This window comes from Crotalus tigris, unplaced genomic scaffold (genome assembly GCF_016545835.1).
Source record: "Crotalus tigris isolate CLP2741 ecotype Arizona unplaced genomic scaffold, ASM1654583v1 scf7180000017764.6130737, whole genome shotgun sequence".
Lineage (NCBI taxonomy): Eukaryota > Metazoa > Chordata > Lepidosauria > Squamata > Viperidae > Crotalus > Crotalus tigris.
This window is the reverse complement of record NW_024096618.1, coordinates 2,241,223-2,264,510: the sequence shown is the minus strand read 5'-3', so window position 1 is coordinate 2,264,510 and position 23,288 is coordinate 2,241,223. Positions and strand designations below refer to the sequence as shown.

Genomic DNA, 23,288 nt, shown 5'->3' with positions numbered 1-23,288 from the left:
AGAATAACATTCAAAGGAAAAGGATGAGGGAATTAATAAAATGGATTGACATGAACATCTCAGCTAGCATTTGATTCCCTGGTATGCTCTCTTTGAAATCGTCTGTCTTCCTAAAATCAGAGCCTGGGCAATGGGCTGCTGCAAATCAGCAAGTAATGTTTATTCCATACTTAGAATGGAACGGATGGGGGCAGTGGTAGGATTCAAATATGTGAACAACTGGTTCTCTGTGTGGATGCCACTTCTGGAAGTCCATTCTGGGCCTTGGCAACAAAATATTAGCTACCAGTTCTGCCGAAGTGGTGAGAACTGGCTGAATCCCACTACTAACAGGGAGGTAACCATTCTTTAACAAAGAACCAGAATTCTCTCTCTTCTTCTCTTCAGGGCTTCTTTCACTTCCTTGTTTCTCAGGCTGTAGATCATAGGATTCAACATGGGAATCACAAGTGTGTAGAAAACTGAAGCTATTTTATCGGTACCGAGGGAGTGATTTGTGCTTGGCTGCAAATACATAAAGATCAAAGTTCCATAGAAGATGGTGACAGTTGTCAAGTGAGAAACACAGGTAGAGAAAGCTTTGTGTCGTCCTTGAGCAGAGCTGATTCTTAGGATGGCAGACAGAATAAACACATAAGAGATAAGAACAATAAGAAGGGAAAATATCATATCAAAGCCAGCAAAAGCATAGATCAGTATTTGTTTGGTGCTGGTATCAGAACAGGAGAGGGCCAAGAGTGGGAGATCATCACAATAGAAATGGTTAATCACATTTGAAGAACAGAATGACAGTCGGAATGTAACTATGGTGTGGAACAGGGCAACCGAAAAGCTATATATGTAAGGTGCAGCTACTAACTGGACACAGACTCTCTGGGACATGATGGATCGATAAAGCAATGGATTACAGATGGCAACATAGCGGTCATATGCCATCACTGCCAGCAGGAAGCACTCTGTGATCATGAAAGTCAAGAAAGAGCCCAGCTGGGCTGCACAAGCATGGAATGAAATGGTTTTCTTAACTGCTAACAGGTTTGCCAGCATTTTGGGGGCAATAACAGAGGAATAGCAGAGATCAACAAATGCCAAGTGGGTGAGGAAGAAATACATAGGAGTATGTAGCTGTCTGTCAGTCTGAATCAAAATGATTATGCCCAGATTTCCCATTAAAGTGATGCTGTAATTCAAAAGGAAGATGGCGAAGAGGGGCATCTGCAGCTCAGGACGATCAGTGATTCCAAATAAAACAAATTCCTTCACTGTACTCACAGTTGAATTGATATCTGCCATTTATTCCATCACTTCAATTAAGTTCTGCTCAGGAAATGGGTGCAGAAGGAACACACTTTCTTCTTTAATGTTCAGTCAGTTCAGTCAGTTCAGAGATGATAATTTTTTTTTGGTTCTACCTCATTTATTCTACTGATACAGATATCCTAATATCATTTTATCTGCACCATCTGAAATGATTTTAGAGCCATACCATGAATATTTGTTCCCATTATAAAAGCGCATTATATTTCATAAAGCACTTGGATGCCACAGCAATATCAGGAAAATAGCTTATGTGCAATAAGCTTTGTGTCCTGTTTGAATAGCTGGAAAAATGTTAGGTTCCATCTATCAATCCATGATGAATATTGGCACTTTATCTTAGCAAGCAAACATCAACACATACACAATAAGATGGACCAGGAAAGCTAAACCACGCTTATATCAGATGTACTAAAAAGTCCAGAATTGGGCTCAAGACTCAACTGTCTGATAAAGTTTTACATACACATTATAGAATCTTGATCGTTTCTCTCAGGTTGCTTGTTTCTGTACAGAAAAAAAGGCACATATTTAGAAAAATTATAAGCCACATGCAAAATTTTTATTTCATCATATGGCTTTTCAGAAGATCTTCTAAGAAAGCAAGGCCACACAAACAATTGATACCTATGAGATTTTCACCTTCAATTTGAACCTCATCCACTTAACATCTCATTGAAAGTTGCTTAGTCAGCAGAATTTGATATAGAACTTAGCTATATGTAATGAAGGCTACTCAGGGTATTTCATCTTGATATTATGAACTGACTCACTTAGCACTATCTGAAACTCACTGCTGTTAGAAAGACGTATTGGCAATTATCTCATTGAAACAGATCACTCTCAAGGGGGAGGAGCCAAGATGGTGGACAGGCAGCAAAGGCTGTAAAGAGCTCCTCCAAAAGTAAAAGCTTTATTTTATTTCATTTTAACTTTTTAATCCTTTTTAACACTGCATTTAATCTATTTTAACCCATTTTTAACCTATTTTAACCTATTTTTAACCTATTTTTAAATCAGTTTTAACCCTTGTTTGACTTTTTATAATAGTCAAAGACTTTTTATAAAGGATATATACTGATATTATGAACTGTCCTGGCTTGTGTTTTGAAAATGAGATATCATACCTTTTTTGAAATTTTGATGGAGCAAAAGAGATTTAGAAAATTGTATTTTAAGAAAAAGGACATTGAGAAATGGATTCTTTTCTAAGGAAAAATAAATGTTCAGAAATGCATGTTTAAAAAGTTTCAGTACTATTTTTTTTTTAAAAAATCCATTTCAATACATAGTGAACATTTTATTATTTTTTTTTTAAAAAAATCTGAAAAAACTTTGTTTTCCAGAAGGCAAGTCTTGGAGAATTTGTGAGCTATTCCAGTTTGAGACTGATGTCTAAAAAACCCCAAACCAATGAATTACTAGGTTATTCCCAGACAAATGCACATTATTTACTCTGAGATTCTCCCCATCTAAATGTGATTGCAGAGGACCAAGAGGCACTTTTTAGCTTGGTGTTTTTCCCAGCCTACCTGCGTCTGCACATTCTCTTCCATCTATTGTTTGCAGATGCTTGTCCTCATCAGGTATCTGCCTAGGTATGAGTGCCTTTGCCTCTCTAATAATCTGCTTTCAGAGATTTCTCAAGGTCTTCTGCTCCTCAGATATTTTCCTTGTGAGACTTAACTCCTCAGGGAGAGGAGCTGAGCTTGTAAATAATAGATCTATAATGATGGTGAGATGAAGAAAATATAAATTCAAAATGCACATTCTAGATTTTCAAGTGTCAGCGAATTTCTGAAAGCAATTTCTCAACTATTCAAGTGATTATCTACCATATTATTCTAGGTTGATGGTACAAGTATTGATGCCTTAATGTCCCATGAAAAGCTGAGACGAAGACAAACAAAAAGCAAAGCAATTGAGCTTCATGAGCTATCACTGGTCTGTTATACTATAAATCTTTCAACAAATGCCAAGGAAGAGCAAGTGTAGGGTATGAAATAGGAATCAGCAAAATCTTGAAACAATAAAAGAGAGAGTTTTTGCCATACAAATTATTCCAGTGGTGCAAGGCTACTTACTCAGAGAATGTTTCTCAACCTTGACTACTTTACAATGTGTAGACTTCAACTCTCAGAATTCCCCAAGCTAACTGGTCTAAGATACTGAAAACTAATTACTATTTTACTACTAAAATTATGCATGTTTGCTTCCTATATTAATAAAAAGGCCACAATTATGAATTTTCAGCCAAAACTCTGAGTGACAATCAAGACCAAGCAGGGCCTTTTAGAAGTAGTAGCTAGCCAACTCTCTGTCAGATATTTTACAATGGACAGAGAGGTGGAATTCTTGGTGGGAGATTGTGGCACAGTGCAAGTGCAACTGGGGCTGTACAACACAGAAGCATAGAATGATGCTATCATCTGGCAGCAGTAGATGGGGAGAAGTTATCCTGGAACACTAGACAGTATTACGTGACCTCTTCAATATTGAACGTAAATGTCATAACTTGATAAGCAATTTGAGGTAAAATAAATAACATCTCTTATTTTAAAATGAGGTTGATAACACAAAACAACATTGCTTCATGCCCTTTAGATGCTTCAAAAGAGTTCAGTAAGGATTGGTTGCAATTGCCTTGGTGGGGGAGATGTAATTTCAGAGTCGAAACATAAACTCATGTCCAGATTTGTCCTATTAATGGCCACATTTTGGACTAACTCACAAAGCTGTTAATACAACTTGTAGACTGTATATTAAAAATGCACAGGTTCTTCACGTCTAAATCTTGTCTACATCAATGAAGACCTCAAGAACTGTAGAGTTTTTGAGAATGTACTGTAGTCAAACTAAAAATTATTATGCAACACTAGAAAAAGAAAACAGCATTGGATTTGTTGATTTCTGTTGTGATTTGAACTATTTTTTTATTTTTGACAAAGGGACAAAAAAGGTGACTTTCAAACAGTATCAACAATGTTTCACAGTTGTCCTACTTTGTAATATATAAACCTTTAGGACAAAAGTGTCTCTAATTGGGTTCAACAGACAGACATAAATTACTCACAGACACCCCCCCACCCATTTTCATTATTCTGCTCTGCATCAACAAACATAAAAACAAATGTCACAAGAGAATGAGAACCTTCAGGGAAATTTAAATCAGAGTTTAAATAAATGGAGCCCTTATCCACTCAGCAATCTCTGCAATGCTGTCACTATTTCATTCCCAGGTAAGCTGTATATTCTGAGAACAGTGTTAACAGAAAGAGGTCTTGGAAATTTTGGCTAGAAGCTCTAGCTTACAGCAGTCCCACAAGATTACCTGTGTGGGTCCCTCAGAACACAGAAATGGATGCATTGAGATTATAATTATTTCTTCTCCCACTGGAAGCAATAGAAGAAATTCAGGGGGAAAAATCCTATTAAAGATAAGTATTGGAAAAAGTAACTTCCTATTCTTTCTGTAAGATTCAGGAAGTCTTGGTTCCTATCAAAGAGTCAATATATTTGGAAAAACCATCATACCCAAAGTTCTGGTGTTCTTTCGAAAATAGGGGGTAAGTACATATTTGTCTCCTTCTGTTTATTTACAGAGAATAGATTCTGCTCTGTCATTGGCTACCCTTAGAATAAATGAAGATAAAAGGTTTTTCCAACTATCCGCTGATTATTAACCATGGTGTCCCTGTCCTGATAAACAGCTTGTCTGAATTAACTTGCCAGAGCACCAAGACGATGTTATCAACCAATGGTAATTGTGTACTTAAACTGATCCCCGGCAAGTCACCTTCCAAATGGCAACTAAATGTGATAGAATGCTTTCAGGGACAAATGCAATGTGAGACTCAAGAAGGAGACAGAAAACCGTGTTTTCCTGGCCATCTGCTGGGGCATAGCGAAGTGTTACACAGCAAAGATTATGAAAATCTGTATTTACAGTGAGCAGGAAAAGGTAGAAAATGGAAGTAAATCATAGTAGAATAGTAAGGAAGACCATACTCTAGCATGTAGTATCTCATCCTGATGAAATTTATGAGATCTCAAGCTGTATATTGTGCTCTAATTTAGTGTTATTAAAAGGAACAATGAGTCTTCTTGATTTGAAAAGAGGGCATAGCCTTAGAGATTGAGTTAAACTCATCTCTTATACATTTTTTCTCTGTCTTAACACATTTTTACACCACCACATGTTTAAGGGATGGCACTGAATCCAAGGCTAGAAGATATATAAACTTGCATTAGGTTACATTGAAATTTGAAGGAAAAAAAATCACATACCCTACAGATTTCAAAGTAATGTAGTCTCATTTAAATAATGCACACTCTATGGGAAAGGCAGAAATTTTATCAGTCCCAGTGTTTTAGTTACAAGTAGTAAATTCCAGTCTTTGTCTAATTGCATTTTTTTCTCCCAACAATTAATGTACAAAGAAGAAATTTCTATGTGGAATCACACACGGGTCTCCAGCTTCATTCTCCTGGGCATCACAGATCAAAAGGAGCTACAATTGCCTCTCTTTGTGTTGTTTCTACTGATATATATTATTACCCTGATGGGGAATCTAGGAATGATCTTGCTAATCAAGACAGATTCTCGACTCCACATTCCCATGTATTTTTTTCTCGGTAATTTGGCATTTGTAGATGTCAACTATTCTTCAAGCATTATACCCAATATGTTGGTGTTTCTCTTAACAGAAAGGAAAAATATTGGATTCTTTGCATGCGCCACTCAAATGTTTATATTTGTTATATGTGGAAGCACTGAATGTCTTCTTCTGGCTGTGATGGCCTTTGATCGGTATGTGGCTATTTGTCACCCTCTGCATTATTCAGTGATCATGTCAGGAAAAATCTGTGTCTGGTTGGCAGCTATTTCATATTTTCTTGGCATTTTCTATGCAGTTTTACACACCACACTCAGTTTTTCTTTATCCTTTTGTGGATTAAACATGATCAATCATTACTACTGTGATATCCCCCCACTCTTAAAGCTTTCTTGCTCTGATACTCACATCAATGAGACTATAATATTTGCACAAGTGAGTATAAACTGTGTAGGCACTACAGTAACTATTTTGTTCTCCTATGCCTCTATCTTAATCACCATTTTAAAGATCCGTTCTACACAGAGCAGACGCAAGGCCTTTTCTACCTGTTCTTCTCACCTGATTGTTGTCAGCTTATTCTATGGGACGATCTTCTTTATGTATTTACGGCCCAGCTCCACATATTCCTTGGAACAAGACAAAGTGGCATCTTTGTTCTACACAGTGGTAATTCCCATGCTGAATCCTCTCATCTACAGCCTGAGGAACAAAGAAGTGAAGGAGGCATTTTGGAGAATGTTTAGAAAGACAGTCTAATGGTGGAGAACAGTTGTGGACAGCCATTTGTCCGAAATGGTATAGGGTTTCCTGCCTGAGCAGGGGGTTGGACTTGATGACCTCCAAGGTCTCTTCTAACTTTACTACTACTACTACTACTACTACTACTACTACTACTACTACTACTACTATTATTATCCCTATATATTCATATATAGTAATTTATATATGTATTCATATATAGTACCTCCATGTATTCATGTATGGTACCTCCAAGTACCATTTTTAACTCAAGATTATTATAGTTGTATTTGTTTATGATTGTTTCATGGGGGGGGAATTATGTCACTGTATTTCAGAAACATAATATAGATTTTTGCACACCTAAAAGGCATGTATGATAACAAAATATTTGTGGACCTTATTTTTCTCCATTAAAGATTGTCTACAAAATCTTATTTATTTTCAAAGGTAAGACATCTATACATCACATGTTTCCAGCCAGGGAGCCTGTTTTGTTCTAAATTCAGCAAATAGCAATAACCTCAAATATAGTAAATATCATAAATATTATTATTAGGTCCTTTTAAAGATGAGTGCCTGGATAAAGTCTTACAGCTGTCTTGGCAACATTTTCAGAAAGTGGCTTGACGTTGCCTCATTCCTAGGGTTGAGAGAGAGTGACCCGCCTCGAAGTAACTCAGATGGCTTCATGCCTAAAACAGGACTAGGATTCATGATCTCAGTTTCTAGTTTTGTGTCTTTAACCATTATACCAAACTGTCCATAAAATAGCAAATAGTTACAAAATGCTTTTGGATGTGATTGAAGATAATGTTGTTACTTACGAAGCCCTACATGGCATAAGACCTGATCACTTGAGGGAATGCTTATTTCCCATCAATCTTATGGGATAGGTATCCTCTGGATTCCTTCAATTAAAAAGAAGATCTGCAAATCAGGATCCCCCCCCCCCTCTCTCTCTGTGTACAGCACCTGCCCACTAGAATAAGTGCTCCAGGTGGGTATCCTCTTATTGGTGTTTTGGAGGACCTGGCTGTTTGCACAAGGCCTTGGGCTGGACAGTTCAAGATTCTCTGGGCTAGCATGGGTATGTTTCTTATAGTTGTCCAACTTTTGCCATCTTTAGTCTCTGTCTTATTGTTGTATTGCTTTCTTGCTATTTTTTCCTGTGATTGTACTTTGTGAACCACCCAGAGTTGCTAGGAGTCAAGTAGTATTTAATAAATAAAATAAATAAAAAATGAATCAAATAAAACAGCATTTAGAAGCGTAAAAAACAGCACAAAAACATGGGATTAACACAGAAAATAGCAGACAGCAGAATAAATGGAGGCTCTATGGAACAAAGGTGACTGCATAAATGTAAATTTTATTTTATTTTCTTAAAGCATGGCATGGAAAGAAAGCTGGTAAGCTGAGTTCTTGAAGTTAGTTTCCAAAATTCTTCATGTTCTTTTGGTGACAGATGATACTGCTATGTTAAAAAAAAACATTAAATATGTATTTGATTGAGGTACATAACTACTGTCCTCCTTTCTTGGACTATTTGAGGGCCAATTGTAATTACAATAGTCAAGATGGGTTATAACCAAGATCTGAATAATCATTGTCATGTCCAAATGTATGCCCCTTTAGAACAAACTCTGTAAATCTCATGGCCAAAGAACGTTTTTCTTTCTTTCTTTCTTTCTTTCTTTCTTTCTTTCTTTCTTTCTTTCTTTCTTTCTTTCTTTCTTTCTTTCTTTCTTTCTTTCTCATGGACACTATTTAAATATAGTACATGTTTCTCTTTAGTTCAGCGATTCTCAACCTGTGGGTCGAGACCTTTTTGGGGGTCGAACAACCGTTTCACAGGGGTCGCCAAAGACCAGTGTTTTTTTTCGTATAGAACGCTCAGAACGGCGTTCCGGCATCTTTTTTGATGGATGTTTTCAACTTTTCCATGAGCTGTGCTACTCCCTCTATTCTATTGGCTTTCGAATGCCAATAGAATAGACTCTATTTGAATAGACTCTTAATCTATTGGCTTTCGAACGCCAATAGGAATTGTCCAGACCTGGCCGTTAAAGGCTGTTTCTGGAGTGCTGAGCGCATCAAAAGTCCCAGCCGGCAAACATTGCTGCAAGTTGTCTGTCTGCAGCAAAGGTGAGTTTGCAGGAACTTTCCACCCATCATTGCTGAGCAACTATGGAACACCATCTTCTACTCTACTACTTGTAAGTAAAAGAGGACCAGGGGTGGGAGGTGGGTAGCAGCACTTAACTCTGCCCTGCCAAAAAAGTGTGCTCACCTCGTGTGCCATCGATGTGGTGTGCGGGTGGTGCCATGGGAGCCACGGGACCCGCTTCACACAACGGGGCTGCGCGGGACAGGTGTCGGCGGAGGTGGTCCTGGTGGGGCAGTGGTGACTGCAGCATTGGGGCCGCAGTCCTGGTGAGCTGACAGCACAAGGCGGGTGCCCGGGAATCCCCGAGGGAGGAAGGCAGGCAGGCAAGTGCCGGGCCGAGGCAAGTTGGGCGTCCCAGGGCGCGAACAATAACCGGCCTCTCTTGGGCATCTCTAAGTACAGTCTGGGGCAAGTGGCACCGCTGACCCTGGAGAGAGACCCCCTTGCTGAAGCCTCCAGGCTTTAAGGGTTCTGCCCAGACACCTGAAGGGAGTGAGGGGAGGCTGGCCTGGCCAGTGCTGGACCTGCGCCATCGCTGCCTCATCCTGAGCCTACATGGCTGCCCGGGAGCGCCTGGCCCACAACGCCTGCTGCCGCCTGGGCCTGCCTGCCATCCGCACCCTCCCGCCGCCCCCCACTGGTGTCCGGCTCGGGCAGTGAATTCAAGTGCTGCACCATCAGTGTGGTGTGCGGGTGGTGCTGTGGGACCTGCTTCACACAGCGGGGCTGCACAGGACAGGCGGCGGCGGAGGTGGTTCTGGTGGGGCAGCGGCTGGCGCTGTGTGTGAAAGTAGCAGCCGGCCAGGCTCTGTGTCATCCACACCTGCAGCATTGGGGCTGCGGTCCTGGTGAGCTGACGGCACAGGGCGGGTGCCCAGGAGTCCCCGAGGGAGGGAGGAAGATATGCAAGCAGGCAGGCAAGTGCCGGTCCGCGGTCCATGCCCTACGGGAGGAAAGGCTCTGCCGAAGAGCAGTGGCAGCGGCAGCGCTGCTGCTGAGCAAAGAGTGGCCATAGCTGGGGGGTGTTGGGGGGACCCCATGTGCACCCCTCCTGGGCTGATGAAGTCAGACGGGAGTCCCCTCTCAGGAGCCCGCCCAAAGCAAACTGGGCGTCCCGGGATGCAAACAATAACCAGCTAATAATAATAACAATAACCCCCTTGCTAAAGCCTCCGGGCTTTAAGGGCTCCGCCCAGACCCCTGAAGGGAGTGAGGGGAGGCTGAAGACCCCTACGGGGCCAAGCCAAGCTTCCCGCAGGTGGCTGGGTGCTTCTCTGCTCCAGTGAGGTCCGAGGGGCTTCCGAGTCAGGCCCAGAGCAGACATTGGCTTTCCTCAGTACAAGTTAAGGTCAGGTTTCCTTGCAAGCAGAAGGGGAGGATATTTTAATTATGTTCAATTTGTAACAATAAAAATACATCCTGCATATCAGTTATTTACATTGCGATTCATAACAGTAGCAAAATTACAGTTATGAAATAGCAACAAAAGTAATTTTATGGTTGGGGGTCACCACAACATGAGGAACTGTATTAAGGGATCGCGGCATTAGAAAGGTTGAGAACCACTGCTTTAGTGTTTGTATGTGTGCATGTATTTATTTGTTTGTTTGTTTATATCCTGCTTTTATTATTATTTTTACAAATAACTCGAAGTGGCAACCCTATTCAACATACCTTCCTCCTCTTGTTTTCCCCACCACAATAATCCTAGCTGAAAGAAAGTGACTGGTCCAAATTCAGCCATCTGGCTTTCAAGGTTAAAGTGGGATTTGAACACACTGTCTCCTGCTTTCTAGCCTAGTGCGTTAACCACTGACTAAACCAAACTATTAATCATTGTAATCACTCTAGGAATAAGAGAGTAGAATAGGTTTTGGCAGGGCTTTTTTTTTCATAGAACGCCCAGAACGGAGTTCCGGCACCTTTTTTAGATGGAACCTTGTAGGATAGGCAAGGCAGGTTATATGATGTGTGTGAGTTCCGGCACTTTTTTTTTTTTTTTTTTTTAGAAAAAAAGCACTGGGTTTTGGGCAGTGGTGGGATTCAAATATGTGAACAACTGGTTCTCTGTGTGGATGCCGCTTCTGGAAGTCCGTTCTGGGCTGGGCAACAAAAAATTAGCTACTGGTTCTGCCAAAGTGGTATGAACCAGCTGAATCCCACCACTGGTTTTGGGCTAATCCAACAATAATTTAGACTGCACGTTTACTAAGTTTAATAGTTTTGATTTATCATAGGGAATCATTAAATATTGCTTGAATATAGCTATACTTACACAATTGCAGTTGGATCAATATTCATTAATTATGACAAAATGATGTGTGTTCCCTGTTGAGTTTGTTTTGAACAAACAGCATAACATTGAATTAAAACTTCAGCATTCAGAGGGTCTTACTTCTGAAAGAAAGTACAAACTCAAGAAGTAGAGATATTATGAAGGAAAATGTATATGCCACGATCACAGAAGGCTTATACTGTAAGTAAGCTTTGGGTAAGCAGATGTTAAGAGTCATGCTGTCTTTTTTAATGTTAAAGGAGTTTTCCCCCTATTGCTAAATGCATAGATTAATTAGAAGATCAGAATAAAGGCATATTCCACTGAATTTTCTTAACAAAATTTAGCCAGAAAATTGGAGTGTCCACTTTTTACAAAGCAACATAGTTTACATGATATGATTGTTGGTATGTTGATCCAAAAATTATAATTTGACCAAGCAGAAGTAGTTAATATATAGTTTGTGAAGAAAGATGAGATCTCATTCACCTGGCATGTTATGTCTGTATCCCACCATATATGTTAACCAAATATGTTTTGCTCTGATGGTTCCGTTCCTTGTGATTAGTCTTCTGAGAAATGCACATCAAACATTTTCCCAAATGAAGGGGGCAAAAGTTAAAAGTGGACAATTCCACATCCAAACACTTCTACTTTCTCTATTTACACCTATAAATGAATCCTCCTGAGCCACAATAAATCTCATTTATTCCCAGAGTAAGAAATTTCCCAATGCAGCAATTAAACTTGCAAAGAATCCTCTCTCTACTTTGGATGGATCTTCTGGGATGCTTTCTTCAAGGGCAATTGCCATGCAGGGGAGGATCACACGGGGATCACAGTTGGTAGATAGGGCAAATATTTCCCTCTGCAGCTTCATCACTTGCATAATTATAAAGAACTCCTTGCTTTTATGCTGCAATTAGATTTGATAAGCAAATAAACTTCTGATACCAAAAGAATCTGATTGCTATTTGAGGGCCACAGTTAGGATAAAATGCTGCACATCACTCAGGGAGACTCTATGGCTACATTGAACCTTAGACTGCAGGTTTCTTGATCTGATCTAAATGTACACCCATGAGATGTGTCAAGATTTCCTTCCTGGTTTTAATTTCCCCAACACATAACATCTAAGAACACTAAAGGTCCCAAAAGAGGTAAAATTATAAATAAAGTATGTTTAGTGCACATGCAGTGTATCAATATCCTATTGATAGCTTAATTTTCTGTTTTACTTATGCAATGGTCTGAATTGAGTCAGTATAGTACTACTGAAGAATAGGAGTATATATTTCTGCGGCTCAGATCAGTATATTAATAAATCTGTTTATTTTTTTTAATCCTCAACAGGAAATTCAGATAGATGGAGAAGTCTTTGTTCAATCACTCAAGAGTCACTCAATTTATTTTTCTGGGTATTACAAGTAAGCCTGAACTCAAACTCCCTTTATTCATTTTGTTTTTTATTGTGTATGTTATTACTGTAGTAGCAAATTTGGGGATTATTTTTATAATCAAATTTGATGCCCGGCTTCACACCCCTATGTATTTCTTCCTTAGTAATCTGGCTTTTGCTGATGCAAGTTATTCATCAGCCATTACTCCTAAAATGTTGGTGGATTTTTTAATGGAGAAGAAAATTATTGGAATATTTGGCTGTGCAGTTCAAATGTTTTTTTGTGTTCTCTGCGGGAGCAGTGAATGTCTCCTGCTGGCTGTGATGGCCTTTGATCGGTATGTGGCCATCTGTAACCCACTGAATTATTCAGCCATCATGTCAGGAAAATGGTGTTTCTGGCTAGTAGCTGTTTCTTATGTTCTAAGCATTTGTTATTCAGTTTTATATATTGTGTGTGTCTTTAGTCTACCCTTTTGTGGACCAAATGTGATCAATCATTTTTACTGTGATATTCCTCCACTGCTAAAACTTTCATGCTCTGATACTCGCATTAATCAGATAGTAATATTTGTACAAGTAAGTATAAATTATATAAGTACAACAGTGGTTATTCTGATTTCATATGCCTGTATTCTGTCTACCATTCTGAAGATCCACTCCAAAGCAAGCAAATCCAAAGCTTTTTCTACCTGTTCTTCTCACCTGATTGTTGTCAGCTTATTCTACGGGACAATCTTTTTTATGTATTTACGGCCCAGTTCTACATATGCACTAGAGGAAGACAAAGTGGCATCTTTGTTTTATACAGTGGTGATTCCCATGTTGAACCCTCTCATCTACAGTCTGAGGAACAAAGATATGAAGGAGGCATTTCAGAAAATTTTGGAAAAATTGCTGTAACTTGAAAGAACAATATTAGATTAGCAAAAGTGTAGATACTTATACATTATCCATGCAACTTTACTTGTCTGAAATAGTGTTCTCTAAGAGCTGAGCACATAGCCAGGAGACTGAATGAATTCTGACCCAGGTCATAAAATCACTATTTAAATTAGACCTGCAAGAATAACTCTTCTTTCAAATTCTGCCTTTCCATGGATATATATTTGTTTTCACAGGAAGCATTAAACTTGGATTTGCTGGTACTTGTAACAACATAATGCCACAAAAAGACACAATGTGATCTTGTCAATAACACATATCGAAATAGTGGGGTGCCCCAGGGCTCTGTTCTGGGTCCAGTGCTCTTCAACATCTTCATCAATTATTTGGATGAAGGGATAGATGGGGAACTCATCAAATTTGCAGACACCAAGCTGGCAGGAATAGCCAACAATCCAGAAGATAGGCTTGAGATACAGGAGGATCTGGACAGACTTGAACACTGGGTGCTATCTAACAAAATGAAATTCAGTGGTGAAAAAGTAAGGTTCTACATTTAGGCAAGAAAAACCAAATGTACAGGTATAGTATAGGGGGTACCTTGCTCAATAGTAGTAACTGTGAGAGGGATCTTGGAGTCCTAGTGGACAATCACTTAAATATGAGCCAGCAGTGTGCTGCAGCTGCCAAAAAAAGCCAACACAGTGCTAGACTTCATTAACAGAGGGATAGAATCAAGATCATGTGAAGTGTTAATACCACTTTACAATGCCTTGGTAAGACCACACTTAGAATATTGCATCCAGTTTTGGTCACCACAATGTAAAAAAGATGTTGAGACTTTAGAAAGAGTACAGAGAAGAGCAACAAAGATGATTAGGGGACTAATCATATAAGGAACGGCTGCTGGAATTGGGTATGTCTAGTCTAATGAAGAGAAGGACGAGGGGGGACATGATAGCAGTGTTCCAATATCTCAGGGGCTGCCACAAAGAAGAGGGAGTCAAGCTATTTTCCAAGGTGCCTGAAGGCAGTACAAGAAGCAATGGATGGAAACTAACCAAAGAGAGAAGCAACCTAGAAGTAAGGAGAAATTTCCTGACAGTTAGAACAATTAACCAGTGGAACAACCTGCCTCCAGAAGCTGTGAATGCTCCAATGCTCTGGAAATCTTTAAGAAGAGACTGGACAGCCATTTGTCTGAAATGGTATAGGGTTTCCTGCCTGAGCATGAGGTTGGACTAAATGATCTCCAAGGTCCCTTCCAACTTTATTATTATTATTATTATTAAACCTAAATATTTGTATGGCTATTTAGGTTATCATTCTCTAAATATTTACTTAAGTATCTGAGTGAGTAATGGGAGAATAAAATAAAATCTTACATTGCCTTCAACAATCCAATGAATGCATACATTTTTGAGAATATGATTTCAGGATATAACATTAGGGGAGAAGCTATTTTTTTCCTCTGTACAAATGTTATGCAGTTTAATTTGTTGAAGAAAAATATCAGTTTGCCTTCTGGTGGATGCAGGTTTGAATCACTGAGGAACAGGTGAAAACCAGCTTGCCCATAGTTTCCTTCACATTGTGCAGTCTAGGGAATGGTTATTAAGTTCTGGTATGCATATGCAATGATCTCATTATCCAGCATGCACTTAAAATGAATATATAGATCAGAGCATTTGAATGAACTAGGAGCCACAAATGCATTTCTTACCAATAGGGTTTGCAACATTCCTAAAAAATTGAAACCACCCTTTCTAACTCAGTACAAAAAAAGTTTCTGCCTGTCAGAATTTAGAATTCTCTTTAAATATTTTATGCTCCCCTATCCACATTTTGCATTTCTCAATGATAGGGAGTAAAAGTAGAAATCCAAAATCCCACTTTTATATTACCTGTCACTTTTTGGAGTGAAACCAGTCAATAAAATCACATTCAATGTGACCCAACCATATTCAAACATAACACACCTTTCTGAACATCCAGAAGTTTTTGAACCAAATGCCCATTAATATGATTGCCAAGGGTCTTGCCAAGAAGTTATCATTTTGGACTGCTTTAAAAACAGATACCAATGTCACTAATTAGTAGATACATGGCCCTTTTATGCTCACGAATAAATTTCATCCCTGAGGCTGCACACATCTATTTTTTTCCCCTAAAATTGAAACAAGCCATCATCTCTTTTTCTATGTATCATTAAATTATGATCTTTCTAGTTGATTTTTTGAAACTATGCTCAATAAAGAAATTTGTGATTTCATTTCAAACTTAAATTTAAAAAAAAAATCTGCATTGTACTATGCATATCTTTCCACTGCTTCAGGGTTTTTTTAACAGGTCCACTGTCATGGCATTTGCAACATTTATTGCTATATGATTTATCTATCTTAGCTATTATGGATGGAGTTGTATAACATTTATACAATATTTTGTAGCCATTTTTTAAAGTTACAGGTTGGTGTAAATTTTAAAGATTTTTAGTCCATCATTCTTCCCATTGTCGTGTTGTAACTGATTCTTTAAAATTCCGTATCCATTTTATCATACAGTTTTTAATTGGTTCTGTCTCTGTATCATATCTTTTTTCTATTATTTTTATTGAAGAGTTTTAAAAAGGAAGTTGAAAACTTAGGCAAACTAATATAAGTTAGAAAAAAGAAGAAATCAAAGAGGAAGGTAAAAGTGCAAAAAAGTAAAAAAAGTAAAAAAAAGAAGAAAACAAAAAGGGCAAAAAAATGTAGCTTCCAATTTTCTTTACAGCAGCTATAAGTACAAATATAAATTTACCCCTTATTCTATGGTTACAACTTATTCTCTTGTTTCTATAAGGTGACCAACTTTTTTACAATGAAAAGGACACAAATAAATTCAAGAAAAAATTTCGTAAATAAAAGAAACATTTTATTCATTGCAACAATAATACAGAATACACTATAATATGATAAATGCATAATAAAAAACATTTGTAACAATAACATTTTATATTGTAATTATGCTTACATGCCGCGTCCCCACCCACAGCCGCCCCGCCAGCACTTCTGCTCCGCTGTTTAGAGTAGGCCCCGCGGCTCCCAAAGCACCAGCTGCCCTGGCTCCTGCCCCAGGGGGCAGCCCATTGTCGACACACCCCACCTGCAGCTGCCCCACCAGCACCACCACCCACCCTGAGCAACCCCATGTAGAGCAGGCCCCCACAGCACGGAGGGCAGCTGGCCACAGCACGGAGGGCAGCAGGCTCCCACAGCACGGAGGGCAGCTGGCCACAGCACGGAGGGCAGCAGGCTCCCACAGCACGGAGGGCAGCTGGCCACCGCCACCCCTCACACCCTCGCCTGTAGCAGCCCCGCCGCTCCTGCCTCTTGTGCCCACAGCCATTATTGCCCTAGCAGGGCCGAAGATTAAGAGAAAGTTACTGTGGCATCGCTGCTCCAGTCTCCTCCAGGTATCTTCTGGATTAACTAGGAGATGATGTAGTTGGGTAGCAGGGTGGGGTGCAAAGTTCCTGCCAATTCGCCTTCGCTGCAGACAACTTACATGAGCAAAGTTTGCTGGCCGGGTGTTTTGGTGTGCTCAGCAGCAATTCCTATTGGCTTTCAAAAGCCAATAGGAGTAGCACAGTTCATGCAAAAATTGAAAAAAAAACATCAAAAAAAGGTGCCGGAAAGCCATTCTGAGCGTTCTATGAGAAAAAAAAAGCCTTGCAGATTAGTCTTCAAATATCGAAAAGGAGGACAGGTAGGAGGACACTTTTTGAGGGAGGACAGAACTCACAAAAAGAGGACTGTCCTCCCTTAATCTATAAAATCTTCTAAATCAATGTATGTAACTGAATCCATTTTTAAGCATCCAATAAGTATGGTAGAAACTCCCTCTTGTTGTTTACATTTCCAGCCTAAATTTGAAATACCTTTATACATTTTACAATACATTTTTTTTATAAAAAATATCTTTAAGGTTGTAACAAAACTTGAAAATTTCTTCACATTACATCCACAACAATCTCCCATTATTTCCTTTGTATATTGTAACCAATTTCAGCCCATTTTATCAAATATACTTACCCTTGTTTTTTGTCTGTTCCTTGTTTATTTGCACTGTTATTTCAGTAAAAATCACAATAACATGTTCATCATTTGTATACAGTTCTGTTTCAGATTCAGTCTTTCAATATTCAAAACTAAAAATTCTTTTATCTTCATTAAATTTCTCTAGTACATAGGAAAACCACTAACAAGTATGTTCTTCTAGGCCAAATCTTCTTTTCACATCATTTTGCATTCTCCTTGAGAAAATTCTAATATGTCACCAAAAATTAACCATTTGTGTTTAGTTATCAATTATCTTCTGTAATATGCCTCTTGTGCTGAAGCTTCAAATGTATTTTCCATCTTAGCCTAAATTTACATCTATTTCATATACTCATGTTTGCTTTATCATACCATAAATAACTAATATTGATATAAGCTATTATTTGCAATAAAACATTAAATAATACCATTTCATTTCATTTTTTATTTTACTAAAACCTAGGTTTGGTTTACATTTTGAGGTTTTTCAGCCAAATATGGATTGCCTCTGTGGGAAGTCAGCCTCCCCAGAGAAGGAAATGTTAAAAGGACAGAATATTATATTTCCTCAAAGGATGTTAAAGAGGCAGAAAAGCATGCCCAATTTTTCTTAATAGCCTCAAGTCTCCCTCCCTCAAGCAGAAACCAGCTCTGTAGAAATGCAGATGTAAATAATTCATTCAAGAAGGTTGGAGCCCTCCAGCTAGAAGCTTAGGAAGACAAAGACACCTAAAATCTACATACCCCACCCAAACTCTAAGACAGGACATAATAGGATTAACCCACAAATGCCAAAGGGGCACACTCAGACTCAGTTCAAAGTATATGACACAGGAAATACAAAGCCTCAAACAGGAACAGGAAACAACTTCAAGAGCCCCAGAGGGTATAAAACCCACTCCCTACATGTGCTCTCCCTTTTTTATTCCAGAGCCATCTTTCTGTCTGGCTCTTCTCTTCAATAAACTGCAACCTTCCTTCGAAAGCAGTCACCATGTTGTTTATTCCTGGCTTGGACTGAACCTTGATGAAGACTTTTCCTTCAACATCTCAAATCTGAGATGAAGCTGCTGGGATTCCCTTTTTTCTCAATCACTCAGTCTTTGGTGGGAGGGGCTAAAGGTTGTTGCAATTGGCATGGCCAGCAAACTCTGCTGCCTCTGCTCCACTTTTTCCTGCCTTCAATCACCCATTGCATTTTGCACCCTGGCTCCAATCATCTCACCAAGTTACCTTTGTCCTGCTGTTACTTCCCTTTTCTCATGCTGCAGCCTTCATTTTTCTTGCTCTCCAACACACAAATACAGTTTCTTCTCTTGATACACATACACCCACCAGAAGGTATTATCCCTTTGTAGCTGAAATGCTGGTGTGGTTCAGCTAATCCAACTATTGGAAATCTCAGAGGGGGAAAAAATCTAAAAGGAGAGGAACAGGAACCTTATACTGACCGCTGGAAGACTTTCCTTCTCAAAAAAACCTAGGTGCAAATCTTCCATGAGGTACAGAAGCTCAGTATGTGACTTCAGAGCAGACAGGGTCTTTCAGCCCAACCTACCTCACAGAAAGGTATTGAGAACATTTATTTCTGTATTTGGGGGAAAATTGCTTATAGTTTAATTACAACAGAATGCCCCCGCTCCCCAAAAAATCAGGAAAAACAGCCAGTTTGGTGTAGTGGTTAGGATGCTGGCCTAGAAATCAGGAGACTCTGAGTGCCAGTCCCGCCTTAGGCCTGAAAGCCCGCTGGTTGACTTTTGGGCACTTATTGTCCCTCATAAGATAGTTGTGGGCAAAAGAGGAGGGATGTATATTCACCACCTTGAGTTACTTATAAAGTAATAAAGTGGGATAAAAATCTGATGAATGAATAAATAAAGCTGTTTGTTTTTTTAAAAAAAGATATGTATTTATTGTGTCCATGCTCTTGTCCAAGAGCATCTGAAGGCATCCTTCACCTCCTTGTTTCTCAGACTGTAAATCAAAGGGTTCAGCAAGGGAATGATAATAGTGTAGAAGATGGCAAGAATTTTGTCACTCACATCGTGGATGGGAGATCCACTACTTGATTTTGGTCGGAAATGTAAAATAAGGATTGCTCCGTGGAAGATGGTAACTGCAATTAGGTGCGAAGTGCAAGTGGAGAAGGCTTTCAACCTGCCTGAAGCTGAGCTGATCCTCACAATGTTGGCAAGAATATACATATATGAAAGAAAAACACTTAGCACGGTAGTTGCTTCTACAAGTCCAGCCACGTAAAAAATCAGAAGTTCATTTAGGCGAGTGTCAGTACAGGAGAGCAATAGAAGGGCTGTGATGTCACAATATACATGGTTGATCTCAGATTGACAGAAGGATAATCTGAAAGTGAAAACAGTATGGAGAAGGGAATGCAAAAAGCCCAGGAGATAGGAACTTGCCATCAGAAGAATGCAGACTCTGGGTGACATGAGGAGTGGGTACAACAAGGGTTTGCAGATAGCCACGTATCGGTCATAGGCCATTGCAGCAAGGAGAAAGCACTCTGCACTTCCCAGGCCTATGACAAAGTACATCTGCATAGCACACCCAATAAAGGAAATGGATTTTTTATCTTCCAGAAGATTTGCCAAAGACTTACAGGCAACCACAGAGGAGAATAATGAATCTATAAAGGACAGGTTGCTGAGAAAGAAGTACATTGGAGTGTGAAGTTGGGGGCTGGCCCTTATTAAAGCAATCATTCCTATATTGCCCACCAATGTAGCCATATAAAAGATCAGGAACACTAAAAATAGAGTGATCTTCAAGACAGGCTTGTTGGTGAAACTTATAAAGACAAAATCATTGATTTTTGTGGTGCTGTTTTCCTCTGTCATTTTCCTTCCAGACCTGCAAGGTAAAAAAAAAAAATGTGGAAGATGAAGAAAAGCAAACGTTTTTGAATAATTCATATGAGTGATTCAGGGAATTTGTGGATTCCAAATCTAGGGATGACCACGAGTTTGAGTTATATAGAAGTGCAAGGAAATTTATGAAGAATGTAGAATGAATTTTACTCAAAATGTAACTTGCATTCTTCTTAAGAGTCTATTTAGAAAATTAGATGGAAAAAGTCACAAGAAATTGAGATCTCTTTTTGAGTTCACCAAAAACATTCTTCCAAACAGCAAGTGAAACGTAAAGTTTTCTGCCTCACTTTCTTGCTGCCCAATATGCTGGGCTATATTTTCTACCTTTCCACCAGTTACATTGGTATGATGGTTGTGAGTAGTGGGAGCAATAGTCAAAACATGCAAAAGGCATCAGGCTTTGCATCAAAACATGCAAAGATTGGAGTAGATAGAGAGTTTATGTAAGCTTAGTTGGAAGACGTAGTTTGATCAGATACATGTTTAAACTAAATATATGTTTGGAAGCAGATTTTTAAATATACTGGGGACAGTGAAAAAAAATAGCCATAGTGGGAAATTCATTGTTACTTTTCATATATCATTAATTATTCAACTGTATGAATATCATTGTGTTTTTTAAATTGGAAGGAAGGAAGGAAGGAAGGAAGGAAGGAAGGAAGGAAGGAAGGAAGGAAGGAAGGAAGGAAGGAATTTAGCCCTTCCAATTATTTGTTTCTGAATTCAAGTTCAAAACTTTCTCCACATTTTTACAATTCAATCTACATGATCAAGCTATTTAGTTTATTTAATGAACACCTAATGAACATTTAAATGCTACTGTTGGGGCTATTAAAAATTCATTCATAAATATTACCTTTGTAATGTTCTCTTTTCTCTCCACTTCCTAAAATTAATAGAGATGAGACTTTCGGTAATGCAAGGGATTAAATGAAGTATTGATTTAATCTGAGAAACAGTATAATACATATTCCAGAAAATTAAATACCTGATCATTTTAATGAGAATGGAGACTCCTGGGGATCCTGGTCTGATTTGGGCCACTGTTAGCTTTTTGTAGAATAAACAGAAAAGAAGCCCCTGCACAGTCCATATGAAATCCAAGTTTAGTTTAGCTCTAGCTCCTGGCAGGCTCTTTTTTATAGACAGAATTCCTACTCTGCCATTTTGAATTCACTATACAGAACCCTGCTTGTTAGATGACTGAGCCACTGGGAAGCATCATCTCTTCTCCTTTCAAAGCTCTTCAGAACAAAGTCTTTTCTTAGAAATATCCTAAGCCTCAACAATAGGGATGCTGTATCACTATACAAAATGTGTATAAAATCAATGGACACAGGGATGAGCAGACTGCCAAGAACCTCAGAGGGTCAAAACAATTCCAGAATTCAAGGTCCATAGAAGAGTTAAGGCCAGTGAGGGAGACAGCCATCACACCATTACATCATTTCCCAACGCAAAAACATTCTTACCCTGAAGCTCCCTATCAAATATATGAACTGGTGTCATAAAAGGACTGGTTTATATGCATATCCAAGCAGAAGTGTCTTTTCCCAGAGGACAAACCTCATCTCTCCAGGTTCTGGGTGCTTGGAGAACATCTTAGCATCCTTCACAGTCTCTAGAGAGGCTGTGATATTCTTCAGACTCAAAAGTGTCTTAGACTACTTAAGCTAAACTAGAGTTTAGTTAAGCAATCAGTTCTATGTGAGGAAAGAAAAAACACAGAATATATATATATATGATAATTTTATTTATTTTATCCCACCTTTATATATATATATATATGTGTGTGTGTGTGTGTGTGTGTGTGTGTGATAATTTTATTTATTTTATCCCACCTTTATTATTTTTATAAATAATTCTAGGCAGAAAACATATATAATAATCTTTCCTTCTCTTATTTTCCCCAAGAACCCTGCTATCTTTTAATAATTTATCATTTTTTTCTTATTTTTTTATTTTTGTTGTATAACACTCAGAGTTAATAGAATGAACGGAGTGGCCTTATAAATTATTGAAACAAAGAAATGTTTACAATGAAGTTTTTGGTGTCCATGCAGTTCAAGCCTGGTAAGAAGGTCAATGTAGATAATAATAATAATAGTAATAATAATAATAGTAATAATAATAATAATAATAACCCCCAGTGAGGCACTACCTTGACGTGGTTGTGGGGCTTGTGTACTCTGAGGAAGATGAGAGCTATGCCAGAGGTTCAACCATACTGTACAGGTCTCATCAGAGGAGTCAAACGGCTGTCCAGTTTCTTCTTAAAAACTTCCAGTGTTGGAGCATTCACAGCTTCTGGAGACAGGTTGTTCCACTGATTAATTGTTCTAACTGTCAGGAAATTTCTCCTTAGTTCTAGGTTGCTTCTCTCTTTGGTTAGTTTCCACCCATTGCTTCTTGTCCTGCCTTCAGGTCCTTTGGAGAATAGCTTGATTCCCTCTTCTTTCTGGCAGCCCCTGAGATATTGGAACACTGCTATCATGTCCCCCCTCGCCCTTCTCTTTGTTAAACTAGACATACCCAATTCCAGCAACCATTCCTTATATGTTTTAGCCTCCAGTCCCCTAATCATCTTTGATGCTCTTCTCTGTACTCTTTCTAGAGTCTCAACATCTTTTTTACATCGCGGTGAGTAAAACTGGATGCAGTATTCCAAGTGTGGCCTTACCAAGGCATTGTAAAGTGGTATTAATACTTCACATGATCTTGATTCTATCCCTCTGCTAATGCAGCCTAGCATTGTGTTGGCTTTTTTGGCAGCTGCAGCACACTGCTGGCTCATATTTAAATGATTGTCCTGTAAGACTCCGAGATCTTTCTCACAGTTTCTACTATTGAGCAAGGTACCCCCTATACTATACCTGTACATTTGGTTTTTCTTGCCTAAATGTAGAACCTTACTT

The 23,288-nt window shown here is 38.8% G+C and overlaps 4 protein-coding genes across 8 annotated transcripts; 2 read left to right on the top strand and 2 right to left on the bottom strand.

The window, feature by feature from the left end:
* Positions 1-10: 10 nt before the first annotated feature.
* On the bottom strand, positions 11-1,302 carry LOC120307096 (olfactory receptor 1038-like). The gene is made up of 2 exons (XM_039341383.1): positions 380-1,302; positions 11-71 (listed from the first exon to the last, which is right to left on the bottom strand). The coding sequence occupies exons 1-2, from the start codon at positions 1,291-1,293 to the stop codon at positions 11-13; spliced, it is 975 nt and encodes a 324-aa protein (XP_039197317.1). The 5' UTR covers positions 1,294-1,302.
* An 811-nt stretch (positions 1,303-2,113) lies between these two features.
* LOC120306998 (olfactory receptor 1020-like) lies at positions 2,114-8,393 on the top strand. Of its 4 annotated transcripts, none has more exons than XM_039341134.1 (3): positions 2,114-2,221; positions 4,795-4,883; positions 5,761-8,393. In XM_039341134.1, exon 3 carries the CDS (start codon positions 5,769-5,771, stop codon positions 6,690-6,692), a length of 924 nt encoding a protein of 307 aa, XP_039197068.1. In that variant the 5' UTR covers positions 2,114-2,221; positions 4,795-4,883; positions 5,761-5,768; the 3' UTR covers positions 6,693-8,393. The 4 variants fall into 4 exon arrangements, with proteins under 4 accessions (XP_039197068.1, XP_039197067.1, XP_039197066.1 ...); XM_039341133.1 differs by having other exon boundaries at positions 5,758-8,393; XM_039341132.1 differs by having other exon boundaries at positions 4,795-5,077.
* Positions 8,394-12,485: 4,092 nt separating this feature from the next.
* Positions 12,486-13,421, top strand: LOC120307095 (olfactory receptor 1020-like). Its single transcript, XM_039341382.1, has one exon. The coding sequence runs from the start codon at positions 12,486-12,488 to the stop codon at positions 13,419-13,421; it is 936 nt and encodes a 311-aa protein (XP_039197316.1).
* Positions 13,422-18,497: 5,076 nt separating this feature from the next.
* LOC120306993 (olfactory receptor 1019-like) lies at positions 18,498-22,046 on the bottom strand. Of its 2 annotated transcripts, XM_039341121.1 has the most exons (3): positions 21,362-22,046; positions 21,230-21,259; positions 18,498-20,353 (listed from the first exon to the last, which is right to left on the bottom strand). In XM_039341121.1, exons 1-3 carry the CDS (start codon positions 21,367-21,369, stop codon positions 19,393-19,395), a joined length of 999 nt encoding a protein of 332 aa, XP_039197055.1. In that variant the 5' UTR covers positions 21,370-22,046; the 3' UTR covers positions 18,498-19,392. The 2 variants fall into 2 exon arrangements, with proteins under 2 accessions (XP_039197055.1, XP_039197056.1); XM_039341122.1 differs by lacking the exon at positions 21,230-21,259.
* Between the last annotated feature and the right edge of the window lie 1,242 nt (positions 22,047-23,288).

Coding starts and splice junctions, on each gene's coding strand:
- LOC120307096 (XM_039341383.1), bottom strand. CDS start 1,293: ATGGCAGATATCAATTCAACTGTGAGTACAGTGAAGGAATTTGTTTTA. Junction 72..379: donor GTGAAAGAAGCCCTGAAGAG/AAGAAGAGAGAG, acceptor ACCAGGGAATCA/AATGCTAGCTGAGATGTTCA.
- LOC120306998 (XM_039341131.1), top strand. CDS start 4,960: ATGAAGATAAAAGGTTTTTCCAACTATCCGCTGATTATTAACCATGGT. Junction 5,078..5,757: donor GACGATGTTATCAACCAATG/GTAATTGTGTAC, acceptor TAATGTACAAAG/AAGAAATTTCTATGTGGAAT.
- LOC120307095 (XM_039341382.1), top strand. CDS start 12,486: ATGGAGAAGTCTTTGTTCAATCACTCAAGAGTCACTCAATTTATTTTT.
- LOC120306993 (XM_039341121.1), bottom strand. Junction 20,354..21,229: donor GAAAAGAGAACATTACAAAG/GTAATATTTATG, acceptor TTTACCTTGCAG/GTCTGGAAGGAAAATGACAG.